The 12,296-nt window shown below is 35.6% G+C and overlaps 1 protein-coding gene across 3 annotated transcripts in view; it reads left to right on the top strand.

Moving 5' to 3' along the window:
- The first annotated feature begins 118 nt into the window (after positions 1-118).
- LOC127455993 (uveal autoantigen with coiled-coil domains and ankyrin repeats protein-like) overlaps positions 119-12,296 on the top strand; it is a 32,496-nt gene continuing 20,318 nt past the window's right edge. For 2 of the 3 annotated variants that reach the window (XR_007899769.1, XM_051724246.1), the window contains exons 1-4: positions 119-2,774; positions 5,612-5,739; positions 11,486-11,574; positions 11,705-11,769. Coding sequence is in view for 1 of the 3 variants with exons in the window: in XM_051724246.1 (XP_051580206.1) it covers positions 2,532-2,774; positions 5,612-5,739; positions 11,486-11,574; positions 11,705-11,769 (525 nt within the window). In the remaining 2 variants the exon portion in view is untranslated. Of the gene's footprint in view, positions 2,775-2,800; positions 5,740-11,309; positions 11,360-11,485; positions 11,575-11,704; positions 11,770-12,296 lie in introns of those variants that run through there. The other variant, XR_007899770.1, reaches the window with a different exon arrangement.

Raw genomic sequence — 12,296 nt, 5'->3', positions numbered from 1 at the left:
ACTATTCTAAGCTTGTAAATGGTCGGAGGACTGCAAGTGTTAGAAAGTGAATTTTTCACCCTCTTTCATGAGTGTAGCCCAGCTTCAAATAACACGACAGTTGAAAACCTTCAAAAGCTGCCTTTTAAGAAATACAATGGCACAGTGCAATGACAAAGCTCAGTTTGGTTGGGTGTTGTTACAAAGAACAAAATGTAGGGGCAGACTGAATTAAGTCTTTCAAGAGGCACATGTTTGAAACAGGTTTGACTGCTTGAGTTCACAGATAAGATAGACCCATTCTAATTATTTGAAATGGCAGACTTTACGCCCAGTAACATAGCTCTGTTGATTAATGAATTTTAATAAGTAGTAGCAGCGGTGTTGTTCAGTCTCGCTGTACTATGACAGAAACGAAGTCTATTTTTGTTTATATATTTAGTGGACTGTTACATGATACCAAATAGAGAATAATTCATAGGATATGATAAACACGCTTGAGTGACTTGTCAAGCAAGTGCTCCAGATCATAATTACAGATTATGTTTTACATTCTTATTATTAAGAGATATAGAATAGAAGCTTTTATTTCTACACTGCAGGTACAACAATGTAACATACATATACATATTTATTATTTACATATTTAAAGTGCACATGAGAAAATATACAGTAATAAGTTTAAAGGAGTATTCTGTGTTCAATACATGTTAAGCTATAAATTGACTGCATTAAGGCATAATGTTGATTAGCACAAACATTTATTTAGACTTGTTCCTCATTTTCTTAAAAAAAAAAAATAAACCTGTTTTATACTGACACTTGCAATGGAAGTGAATGGGGGCCAATCTGTAAATGTTAAAATACTCACTGTTTCATAAGTATAGCCACAAGACATAAACAATGTGCATGTTAACATGATTTCAGTTTCATAAAATCGCTTGCTAACCTTTTATGTGTAAAGTTATATCCAATTTTACAATTTAGTTTCCATGATGACATAGCACTGTATATTGTAAAACGACCATAAAAATTATGATGTAAACAACTTTACAGCTCAAATAAAACAAATTTAACAGAAGACTTAATGCAAGTGCTTTTATGAAATTATTAGCTTAACATTTCTGGTTTTAAACCCTTAAAAAATGGGGCCCCCTTTTACTTCCATTGTAAGTGCCTCACTGTAACCTCGATTTTTGCTGTTTTTAAAGATTTGGAGGGATGAGTTGAAATAATTTTTGTGGTAATCAATATTATGCCACAAATGCTGTGAATTGAGCTTAACTTGTATTGAACCTGGAATATTCCTTTAAGTAAATACACTACAGAACAATAAACACCATATAATACAGTACAATAAATTCTAATTATGGAGATTTTGCTGAAAATATATCAGATATATAGGCTACTGAGTGATTAAACAGCAATAATGCACCATATGTGAAGAAAAACACAAATTAGAGTAGAAAGTGCTATATCAGTGTGCATAACAAATAATTGCTAATTGAAATCATATGATTCATTAAAAACGTGCATACTTCTAACCAAGCACCAGGGTTGGGGAGAAACTGAATACATGTAACGGGAATACGTATTTAAAATACAAAATATCTGTATTCCATTACAGTTACAATTTAAATAATTGGTAATTAAATACATTCAAAAAGTATTTTGATTACTGAAGAGATTACTTTTTAGTGATTAATATTTAGTCCTTTCAGATGGAAAACATTTATACATATAAATGATGCGATCCAAAGTGCATTTGAACAGCGGTGAAACACTTTCTTATGATGTGTTACATTCATACGAGCAGACAGAGAAGTAAGTTTGAAGTAAGTTTGGAGCAGAAGAAATAGAAATAAACCTTGTGTAAACTGTCAGCTTTATGCTAAGCTAAAATACTATTTCTAGCCATTTTACATGCACATGTTACCAGGCACAATCATATTTTTTATCAAGAAAATTCATGTTGGATCAGAATTTTTTTTTCCTTTCTAGTAAGACCTTTGATATTAGGGCAAAAATCATATTCTTGATAAATTGTTTTTATTGTTTTCCTTTAAAAATATCTGAAAATCCTTAAAACAAGATCAATTAGATTAATCTTGTTTTAGGAACAACACTGCATAAGATATTTAGGTTTTTCAGAGAATGTATTTTTAACGTGTATTTTGTCTTACTGTACTGGCAGAGTATTTATAGTCAAAACAAGTGAAAAAATCTCCCAGTGTTGAAGAAGTAATCCAAAGTATTTAAAATATTTTACTGACCTTGAGTAATCTAACTAAATACATTACAAATTACATTTTACAGCATGTATTCTGTAATCTGTAGTGGAATACATTTCAAAAGTAACCCTCACAACCCTGACAATCACTAATGAGGAAAGTCTATTTACAAGTTTAAAAACAGGACAAGCCTGCTGATAGTATTCCTGCAAGCTGTATCTAAAACAAACACTCATTGTCAAGCAGGTTTTGAAGGCATCTGTAGAGTCTGTGGAATCTGTGTGTATCGCACAAATCATGTGAATCAGCTTTTTCTACGGAATGACCTTCATACAGAGACTCCCAGTTCACGCCTATTGGCTGCATTGTTACACAGTTTTCCTGACTATTGGTTCATGGAAGTGCGTCAGGTCTCAATACTGTCTAAACCTTGTAACCGAGGGGCGGAAAGAGGTTTACACAAACTTTGACAAGAGACGCAAATTTGGACATCTGGACAAGTGCACTAGCCTTAGTTACTCTGGAAGTATGAAAAGTTTCAAACAGCGACTTAAGAAAAACGAGGTAAACATTGGTGACACTAGATTCACTTTTTCGAATAGTTTTTCAACATTTTGTTGGACCAAGCCCATAAAATGTCCTGAAAACTGAGTCTGCGTTAGAAGAATGGGTTTGTGGGTGGTCAGTCTGTCTGTGGTTGTAAGTTGCTTATTGTTTTGTTTAAAGGCAGATGTACGTGTTAATGTTTGTGGCTAAAAGGAGAATAAGGACCGTCTCTGCACGATTCGTGATACAGTTTATCAGATCAGTACTGAAAATTAGACGACAGTTCAATATTTCCTTTGAAGAGGAATGTTTTTAAGCGCTGCGATATTTTACCACAGTTGACGCGCTAGACTTGACTTTCTAGATAAACATGTGCACTTGAGATAAATATAAATATTTAATAATGAACATAAAACCAGTCAGCCGTAATCGTTCATAACCTAAATAATGTGATTTTATTTACTGCTCGACTATGTCAAAACACCTTTTTCGCTGTAGCAAGATTTTACAAATTAAAAACATGAATAGGCAAGAACGGGGGCAGACTGGCCATAGGGAGAACCGGGACATTTCCCCTACCAGCACTTTTCGGCCGGTTTAAATATCAAATACAGATTGCTCTTCCCAGTCCGCCTCTGGGCTAGAAGATACTGAAATATCAAACTACTGATCATGTCAAACAGTGGTGTACAATAATGTGATAATGTTATTGTGTAAGAATATTGGGTTACACTTTACCCAGTACTATTGTGTTCTTAGGCTTGGAATGTCAGGCTTTTGTTACAACAAATGTCTATAGGGATTTTATCTTTTTGAGGATCTCAAATATTCACAAAACTTCTGATTTTATTATAAATCCCAGTGCTGTACATCTATTCAACATCTGCACCACATGTCTTTCCTTAAAGGTGCTATATGTAATATTTTTACTGTACTAAATCATAAAATTAGGAGAATTAGGAAACATGCTAAGTTGAAATACTGGCTTCTCCGATAACAATGCTACAGCCAGTATACTATACTTTGAAGTTTCCATTCCGGCCCGAATTTCTGTTTATGTTTAGCCTGTGTGATCCCGCCCACTGTCCACTCACCAATAGTATTTCGACACCGCTAGGTTGCCAGATTTTAACAAGTTAGGCAAACAACACGGCCTGCTGCAGCCATGGAAGCCAGCAAATGAACTGGATCAAAGATAACAGATTCCACCCGACCTAAAAAGCCTCACCATCCATCTAAAAACCACAATTACCAGAGGCGTAGTAAAACAAGGATAAATATTGGAGATGCTTTTGGAAGATGGAGACAGCTTAAAGCCCAGAAATCCTTTAAAACGGATGCTGAGTTGGCTAATTTGCGTGTCAACATTCTGGAAACCCGCAAGAGCTTTGAGTCTGGGGCGGGGCAGACAACTCTCCAGTATTTTGAATTTGGACTTCAGTACCCATTTCAAATGCTTGTTGTCAATCTTACATATAGCACCTTTAACCATTGTTAGGCAGTCCACATCTACACTGAAACATGTTTGAGATTGAGAAAATAATTATATTGCGTAAAGTCCATGTGCTATTCAACACAGCCATCAAAAAGTGATATGATCACATTTCAATGAAATGTTTACATGGATTCAGATTTGTGACAGATGGTGTTCACTCAACTGGATTTTTACTGCTTGCTCAATTCGCTTATTTAAAATGAGCTAATGCAACACAAATCATTAGCATTTGGTCTCTACTTAATTTCATCATGTAAAATCCATCTATGTTCACTTAATCCAATTGTGTTGGGACTATGTGAATAATATTTGTTGCATTAATGTATTGCTGAAACCAGACAGGAGATTTCCAGTTCCCAGCATGCTTTGTATGGGACTGGATCGGGAGAGTAAATTAAGTGTTATTTTAATGTATTTCTATGCAAAATGAAATAGTAGGAGAAGTGTTTAAAGTTTTGTTATGTTGGGATTTAGAGGAGTTTCTGTTATGTTAATGTTTTTTTGGAGGTTGCCATTGTGGAGAAGAGTGGAGATAATGGTTAGGTTCAGTACTATTGAATAAAATTTGTTTAGCTTTTTTCAATAAGTAAATACTGAGGGATCTTCAGTATAATGACTAATTGGGGATCTGTACACTCTCAGCAACACCATACTAGTTATAAAGTTAAAAAAATATATATATCGGTTTATAATATGCTAATGTGTTTGTTGATAGCTAGCAACAAGCTGCAAGGTTCAATGGAGTTATTTGAACAGATCAGATTTAAGTAAGGTTAACTCAATTCATTTAGGGTTTTGCTACACAAAGTATTTGAGTCGAGCCTACATTTTAATTTAATATCAAAAGAAATGTATTTTCATAGTGTGGAACCAATGTTCACAATTGAATTAAGTGAAATCATCGATTTCTTTTTTCAGTGTAACTGAGCTAAATGGCAGGGTCCAAAATTTTAAAGGAAGTCCTGATTTGTTAAACTTAAAGGACTTAACTTTTTAAAGATTTTGAAAAATGTGAAACAAAGAAAAGTTTATGAGCGAAATGAAAGATTTTACACTATTTCCAGGTAAGTAATCAATTATACACACAAGTGAAACTTTGGCCGTGTTAACCCCTTTGTATAAGGTCAGATTTCCTTTTTTCCTTTGCAGCACACAAGATGCCCTTTATATTCTCAAATTCTTATATATTCTTATATTATGTATTAAATTAGGGAATAATGTAAAATGGAAACATTTTTACTTGTGGATAATGTTTTTTGATTATGATCTTTGGCATTATTATGATCTATAACAATGTTGTCTCACTCTCTGTGCAAATATTGTTTTCTGATGTCTTATACCTGCCTACTATCTGTCTCAGAGTACAGAATGGGGAAAGCAAGATGAGCGTCTGATGAAAGCAGTGGAAAATGGAGATATAGACAAAGTCACAGCCATACTCAAAAAAGGAGCCAACCCCACCAGACTAGACCCAGAGGGCCATTCTGCGTAAGTGCCCCATTCAAATGACCCATCTTATGTGATGCTAAATTGTTGTCAAATGTACAATCTTTTGTCTTCTCTTCTCAATTTAAAATGAGAAAATACCCCACATGTGTGCAGCTGAACCAACCAGCAATTTACATAAATCTTTCAATGACAACTCATTTTAAAGCCATTTAGTGTCCTCAATGTTTCTTTGCAAAAAAACTACTGACTTCATTACTGCACTATTTTTCTAAGTGCAAGCTGAGCCCCTCTATGAAGGGCTCTGGGCTCAAGTAGCCTTGCAATCTTTGATTTGACATGTGAATTTCAAATAACACATCTCTTTCATCCCTGTTGGGATTCTAGTGCTCACTTTCTCTCTATGCATTTCACCACTGGTCTTTTGCCACCAAAGATAGCTTTTTAATAAAAGTGCAAATGTCCAGGCAGGGGGCGATGGAAGGGATTTCGATGGCCCTATTTTTTTGTGACCTCATCATTCCCTGCAATGCACAATACCTTGATTGTTGTTGAATTTATTTCCAATAACCGCTTCTGAATGGAAAGTAGGGAGTCGGTCCTGGCTCAATAGTTTTGTAGTGTTTTTCTTTTCATGCATTTAGAATTTCTTGGATGATGATGACTGACACATGCAGACTTACCTAAGTCTTAACTGCTTGAAATCAAAATTTGAGGCAATTTCACCATCAGTGCTATGCAGTGGTTCGGTTTAGAGATCATACTTTGTTTACCCTTCTTTTATTTTTTACCCTAAAGGATAAGCTACCTAGAATGCCCTCTTTACTTTGTGATGCATTTAGTATTCTTCATTGTATAATTGACAGAGCTATGCTACTGCTACCACAATTGATAATGAGATATTTGGAGGACAGCATTCTTCTGTTGGCAGTGGTATGCTGGGAATACTGGTATGCTTTATATGGTGAAGAAAGGTAAACAAATCACACAAATAAATACATTCTGAAATATGCACCTCCAAGAGGTGTATGATCATTATGATTTCCTCATAATGAAGCTCGCATAATAAACTTAGATTTAAAAATGAAAACTTAGAAAAATGCCACATTTGTTTCAGCTGGTTACTCCTTTGCTTTCTAAATGTATATTTTATCTTTAACACTGGTGGTTATTTTGCAGTTTGTTTCTGACATCACTGAGCAAGTTTAGTTGAACTTGAAGTTAGTCTATTGTATCCCTACTATATCTACACTGTCTGAAATCAGACACTATTTTTGTGACAGAGTAAGTGGTGGCTAGTTGCACATAACCTATGAACTATTTAACCTCTCTACAATAAGATGACAGTTTTTGGACTTTTATATTAACTGGTGAATGTTTTTTTATTTTTTTTTATTCTGTGACATACTGTATCTTTTCATGATCTAATATAAGATATTTTTGAGAAGAATTATATTGGTGAGTAGGAGTTCAACAGATTGAATATATTTGTTGAGATCTTAACGTGTTGATTTACAGTGGAACCAAAAAGTTTAATGTTGTGCTGTTCAAAACACAGAAATCCTGCAGGAAAGTGTGATTGTTTCCAGTCCCATCAGCTCCACATGCTTCAACAGAACTATATTAAAAAATGAAAATCTCCACACTTTCAATTAACTTAGAAAACTGCATTCCCTACAGTTCCCAATATTAACGCTTGCTGCTTCTCTGCCATTTGGTTTACTGTAGATATTCTGTTCTTGACAAAATGAAAGAAAAAGGAAATTACAAGTCTTTAACGAGTGTATCATACCCAAATGGTTAGATAGTGGCTCATCACAAGAATAGCATGATATCCCATTTACAGTGAAGCCATATAAGGTGTGACAGAAGTTCATAAAGTTAGAAAAAAAATAAAAGAAACATGAGCAAAAAGGAGAGAATGCCAGTTGTTCCAAAGATTAGACTTCATCATAAAGCTTTCTAACAATATAAAATTTAAACTAAATAAAAAATGTATGTCACACTGCTGTGATTTTTGTTTAAAGAAATATTCCGGGTTCAATACAAGTTAAGCTCAATCGACAGCCTTTGTGGCATAAAATGTGGCACAAAAATTAATTTCGACATGTTCCTCCTTTTCTTTATAAAAAAGCAAATATCCAGTGATGCACTTACAGTGGAAGTGAATGGGGGCCATTTTTTTAATGTTCTAATACTCCTTTTTTTTTCTTTTTTTTTCAAAAGTATAACCACAAGACAAAGGATATGTGTGTAAACAAGATTTTAGTGTGATGAAAATCACTTACAAACCTTTTCTGTGTAAAGTTATAGCCAATTTTACAACTTTGTTACCATGATGATGTAATGTCAACAAACTCCAAAACCCTAAATCTACTGTAAAAATGACAATTTAAACAACTTTACAGCTCAAATAATACACAAGTTATAACAGAAGAATTAATGCAAGTGATTTTACAAAATTATAAGCTTCACATTTCTGTTTAAACCCTTCAAAAATTGGCCACGTTCACTTTTATTGTCCCCATTCACTTCCATTGTAAGGGCTAAAGAAAAGGAGGGAGTCGTGCGTGCCATGTGAGGGTCGGATGTGTGAATGGCGAGCTCTGCGCACTTTGCTAGTTTTAATACTTTTGATGTCATAAACCAGTGAGATTTGATACACTCAGATTCTTCACTTATGTGCTCAAGCTGAAGCCCCTGAGGAGGCCGCAAGCCCGGGACTCAATTTGGACAGTGCGGTGAAAGAGATACAGCATCAAATGTGGAACACGTCAGCAATGCTGGCAAAGGTCGTTGCTGACTTGGAGGATCTTGCTGTAATACGTTGATCAGTCACTGCCATAGAGATGAAATTCACTGAGATGGTTACAAGAGTGTTGGATGTTGAGAAACGGATCGATTATCTGGAGTCATTGGAGAGGGAATTAGCTGCTAGTCCACTAGCGACCAAGATCGATTTGGAGCATGTTTGGGAAAAGTTGGAAGACTTAGAGAATCGTAGCCAACGAAACAATGTCCGAATTTTTGAAATTCATGAAGACGAAGAAGGTCGTGACATGGTGAAATTTCTGGACTGGCTTTCCAAATCTGCTTGACATAACTGGCTGTAAGCTGGAAATCGAGCGAGCTCACAGAGTTCCGGCTCAGAGATCCGCCGATTTCCAGTATGGCCTGTTATGTCGAGCAGACTCGGGAAGAGCCCATCTAGGAATTTTACTATATCTCGGCCTTCTTTGTTCTCAGGAATTCCAACAATCCGGACATTGTTTCACCGATTACGATTCTCCAAGTCTTCCAACTTTTCCCAAACACTCTCCAAGTCCTCTTTGGACGCTAGTGGATTAGCAGCTAATTCCCTCTCTGATGACTCCAGATAATCGATCCGTTCCTCAACATCCGACACTCTTGTAACCAACTCAGTGAATTTTGTCTCCATGGCAATGATCGATCAACGTTTAAAGCAAGATCCTCTAAGTCAGCAACGACCTTCGTCAGCATTGCCGCCATGCTCGACAGTTGACGCTGAATCTTTTCCACCATACTATCCAAATTGAGTCCCGGGCTCGAGGCCTCCTGAGGGGCTTCAGCTTAAGTGTCTTATAATTTTTTCAGAGCCCGAGGATTTTGAATTCTTTGACATATTGTCTTCCTAGAACAGTTAAGAATCAGGGTGTATTGAATCTCACCGGTTTATGACATAAATAGAATTAAAACTCGCCGTTCACACGTCCGAACCTCGCATGACGTCACGTGACTCAACCAGTTTGTATTTTCTTAAGTCGAATTTTTAGAAATGCGCTTAAAAAATGCAAAACATTTTGGATGGAAACACCGCAACTTGCTACAATTTCTCCGTAAGCGACGATTCTGTTCTTTTGAACACATGGGATGGAAACGCTGCTTTTTCCTCACATTGTTTTTGTGATATTATGGTTTTTCTGCATAAATTACATTTGCAACTTGGGTGGAAACATAGTTACACTTAGTTGAAGTTATATGAATCTAAATGCAAAGAGTCAGGCAATAACTGAGTTACTCAAAACAGTGAGGATGAACTGAAGACTCTTACTTGTTACTTTCCTTCAAAATTAAGTACAAACAATAAGCTCTTCAAGGAGAGCAAAATTATATGGTGTTCTTTCCAGCAAAATACTTTACAAGGAACAAAGTTCATTGCACAAAAACATGCAAACAAGACGTAGCAAGCTGGCAAGTGACAGAATGGATTTTTTATATGGTTGCTTCTAATGGATGAGACCAATTACAAAGACAAGGAAAGAACTACAATTGGCCAAAAATGAACAAGCAAATTAAGGAAGCCAACAAAGTAATAATCCTCCATTGGAAAGGAGTTACTTCCTAGAATCACTATAAGGTGGATGGTGCCCCCTGGTGACTTGGATGACTTGTCACACAAATTAGTTTATCATATCTGCCCTCATTAAATGGTATTACAAATTTTACCATGGCATTATATCGACCATCAGCCACCCTGCTCTCTAGATATCATTATCAGCATCTGCAACTAAAAAAACAAAACAAAAAAAATTTCAGTTGACCACAATGCAGTGTTACATACAGCCTAAAAACATTCCTATTTTTCTATGGAAATCTCTTCCTGTAACATGTTTTTGGAAAGGGCTTGTCATTTATTGGGTGTGCTTGGCCTCTTGACTGGATTTCAGTCATATTCTGTTACATTTTTATGTATTAAGGCCTTGCTAGTTTGTTCTTTCACTTAAATTGTAGTATTTCCCTAACAATGCCTGCAAGCTGCTAATGATTTTTTCTGTCGAATACTTAGAATTTATTCATCTCATGTCAAACCACTACTACTGTACACTTTCCAGTAGATCCAATAGAGGATTTCCAATGGAGGATTTTTTTTTTTAACTTTATGCTACAAAACATGTTCATACTTGTGTTTATACCCCATTCCTGTCCAATCCAGTCCTATTCATCCTTCTTTTGTCCTCTTACTCCTATAGTTTTCAACCAAAAACCAATAAAGTCTTATTGCTCTACTAATCTCTGATGCATCATGACTGCTTTGTGACTAGGCTCAAGGAGTGGTTGTGGCTGTTTCTATTCAAACAAGCCTTGGCTGCCATGTTGTTGCATGTATCTATTCATGTGTCTTGGCTCTTAATACAGCCTCATATCATAGGCAAATTGACTCTGAATTGTATTAAATGCATATTATAATTTCCATCATGTTAACAAATGCAAATTTGTGCTCTGCCATGAATTGTTTTTTTTATTTATATCCGTTTGGTGCTGTTACCAAGCATGTTTGTGACAGAGCATGTGTAAGAGACATTGTGACAGTGAAAGCATTTTACATTGTCATGTTCAGATAAAATCTGTGGAGGATGTCATTAGGTTTCAGGCATTATTAGAGACAGCAGTGCAGTAAATCTGTGTTATAGTTGAAAACAGGTCAAAATGACCAGCAGTAGTGTGGGAGAGATATACATACATACATAATATTCTTGACAATAAGGAGCAACATTGATTATGAATATTATTAATTGTATCCGAATCAGAATGAGCTTTATTGCCAAGTGTTCTCACGTACACAAGGATTTTTTATTTTTTTTTTGTGATAGGAGAAACAAGTGTTCACAGAACATTACAGTGAGACAGAATATAAAACAAGGTAAGAGTATAAATAGACATGCAAGTAATAGGACATATAACAGAATGGTAAAGCGGTAAAGGTGTAGCAGTGTTAATGATGACAGCAGGAAAAGATAATAATTGTTCTCTTATATTTTCTTTTAAGGTTTCACGTTGCTGCTAGTAAAGGCCTCATAAATAGTCTAAATGTTTTCCTGGATAACAGTGTCGATGTAAAGGCTGTAGATGCTGCCGGTAAGACCTCACTACTTCTTTTTAATGATTGTACCATCACATAAACACTCATATAAAAGCTTATTTCATAGTGTTGGTCTGCATATAACATGTGTCAGCTTATAAATGTCATTGTTGTTCCTCTCTGCAGGTAAAACAGCTTTGCATCTGGCTGCAGGAGGCGGTCATTCCATGTGTGTGCAGAGGCTACTGCAGGTACCATACATTGAATTATGCTACTAACAATCACAGGAAGAAAAACTAGTGAGGAACCACACTGGAATGTCACAGTGCTGACGGAAAAACAGCCCTTTTAAAGATTGCTTTGCCAAATACTGCTCAGTGCTTTCTTTTTTTGTTCCTACACTTTCCTACAATGTTTGTGTTTTATGTGTAAAGCCCTTATTTGTTTTTTCTTTCTTTGGGATCCTCCTTTGCTTTTTACCTCCACAAAGCTGTGGCAGGGCTGGAGCAATTCACTGCTCAACGTTGTATCATAGCAACAGTTCTTCCACTCACAAACGCACTGTTAAGTATGTGAGTTGTGTTATCTGGTGTGAAAATGTAAATTTTCCATATTTTCAAAGCTTTGATGTGAACACAGTAATAATTAAAACAAAGGATAATAATGGAAATGAGTTGCAATAGACATTCAATTGGATTTGTAACATTTGTACAAAAAACATACAGTACTAAATCATGTTTTAATGAAAATGTGAAAATGAAAAAGGGTTAGGTTTAGG

This window comes from Myxocyprinus asiaticus, chromosome 18, assembly GCF_019703515.2.
Source record: "Myxocyprinus asiaticus isolate MX2 ecotype Aquarium Trade chromosome 18, UBuf_Myxa_2, whole genome shotgun sequence".
NCBI classification, from domain to species: domain Eukaryota; kingdom Metazoa; phylum Chordata; class Actinopteri; order Cypriniformes; family Catostomidae; genus Myxocyprinus; species Myxocyprinus asiaticus.
The sequence above is the reverse complement of the archived record's forward strand: the minus strand, read 5'-3'. Positions and strand labels throughout refer to the sequence as shown.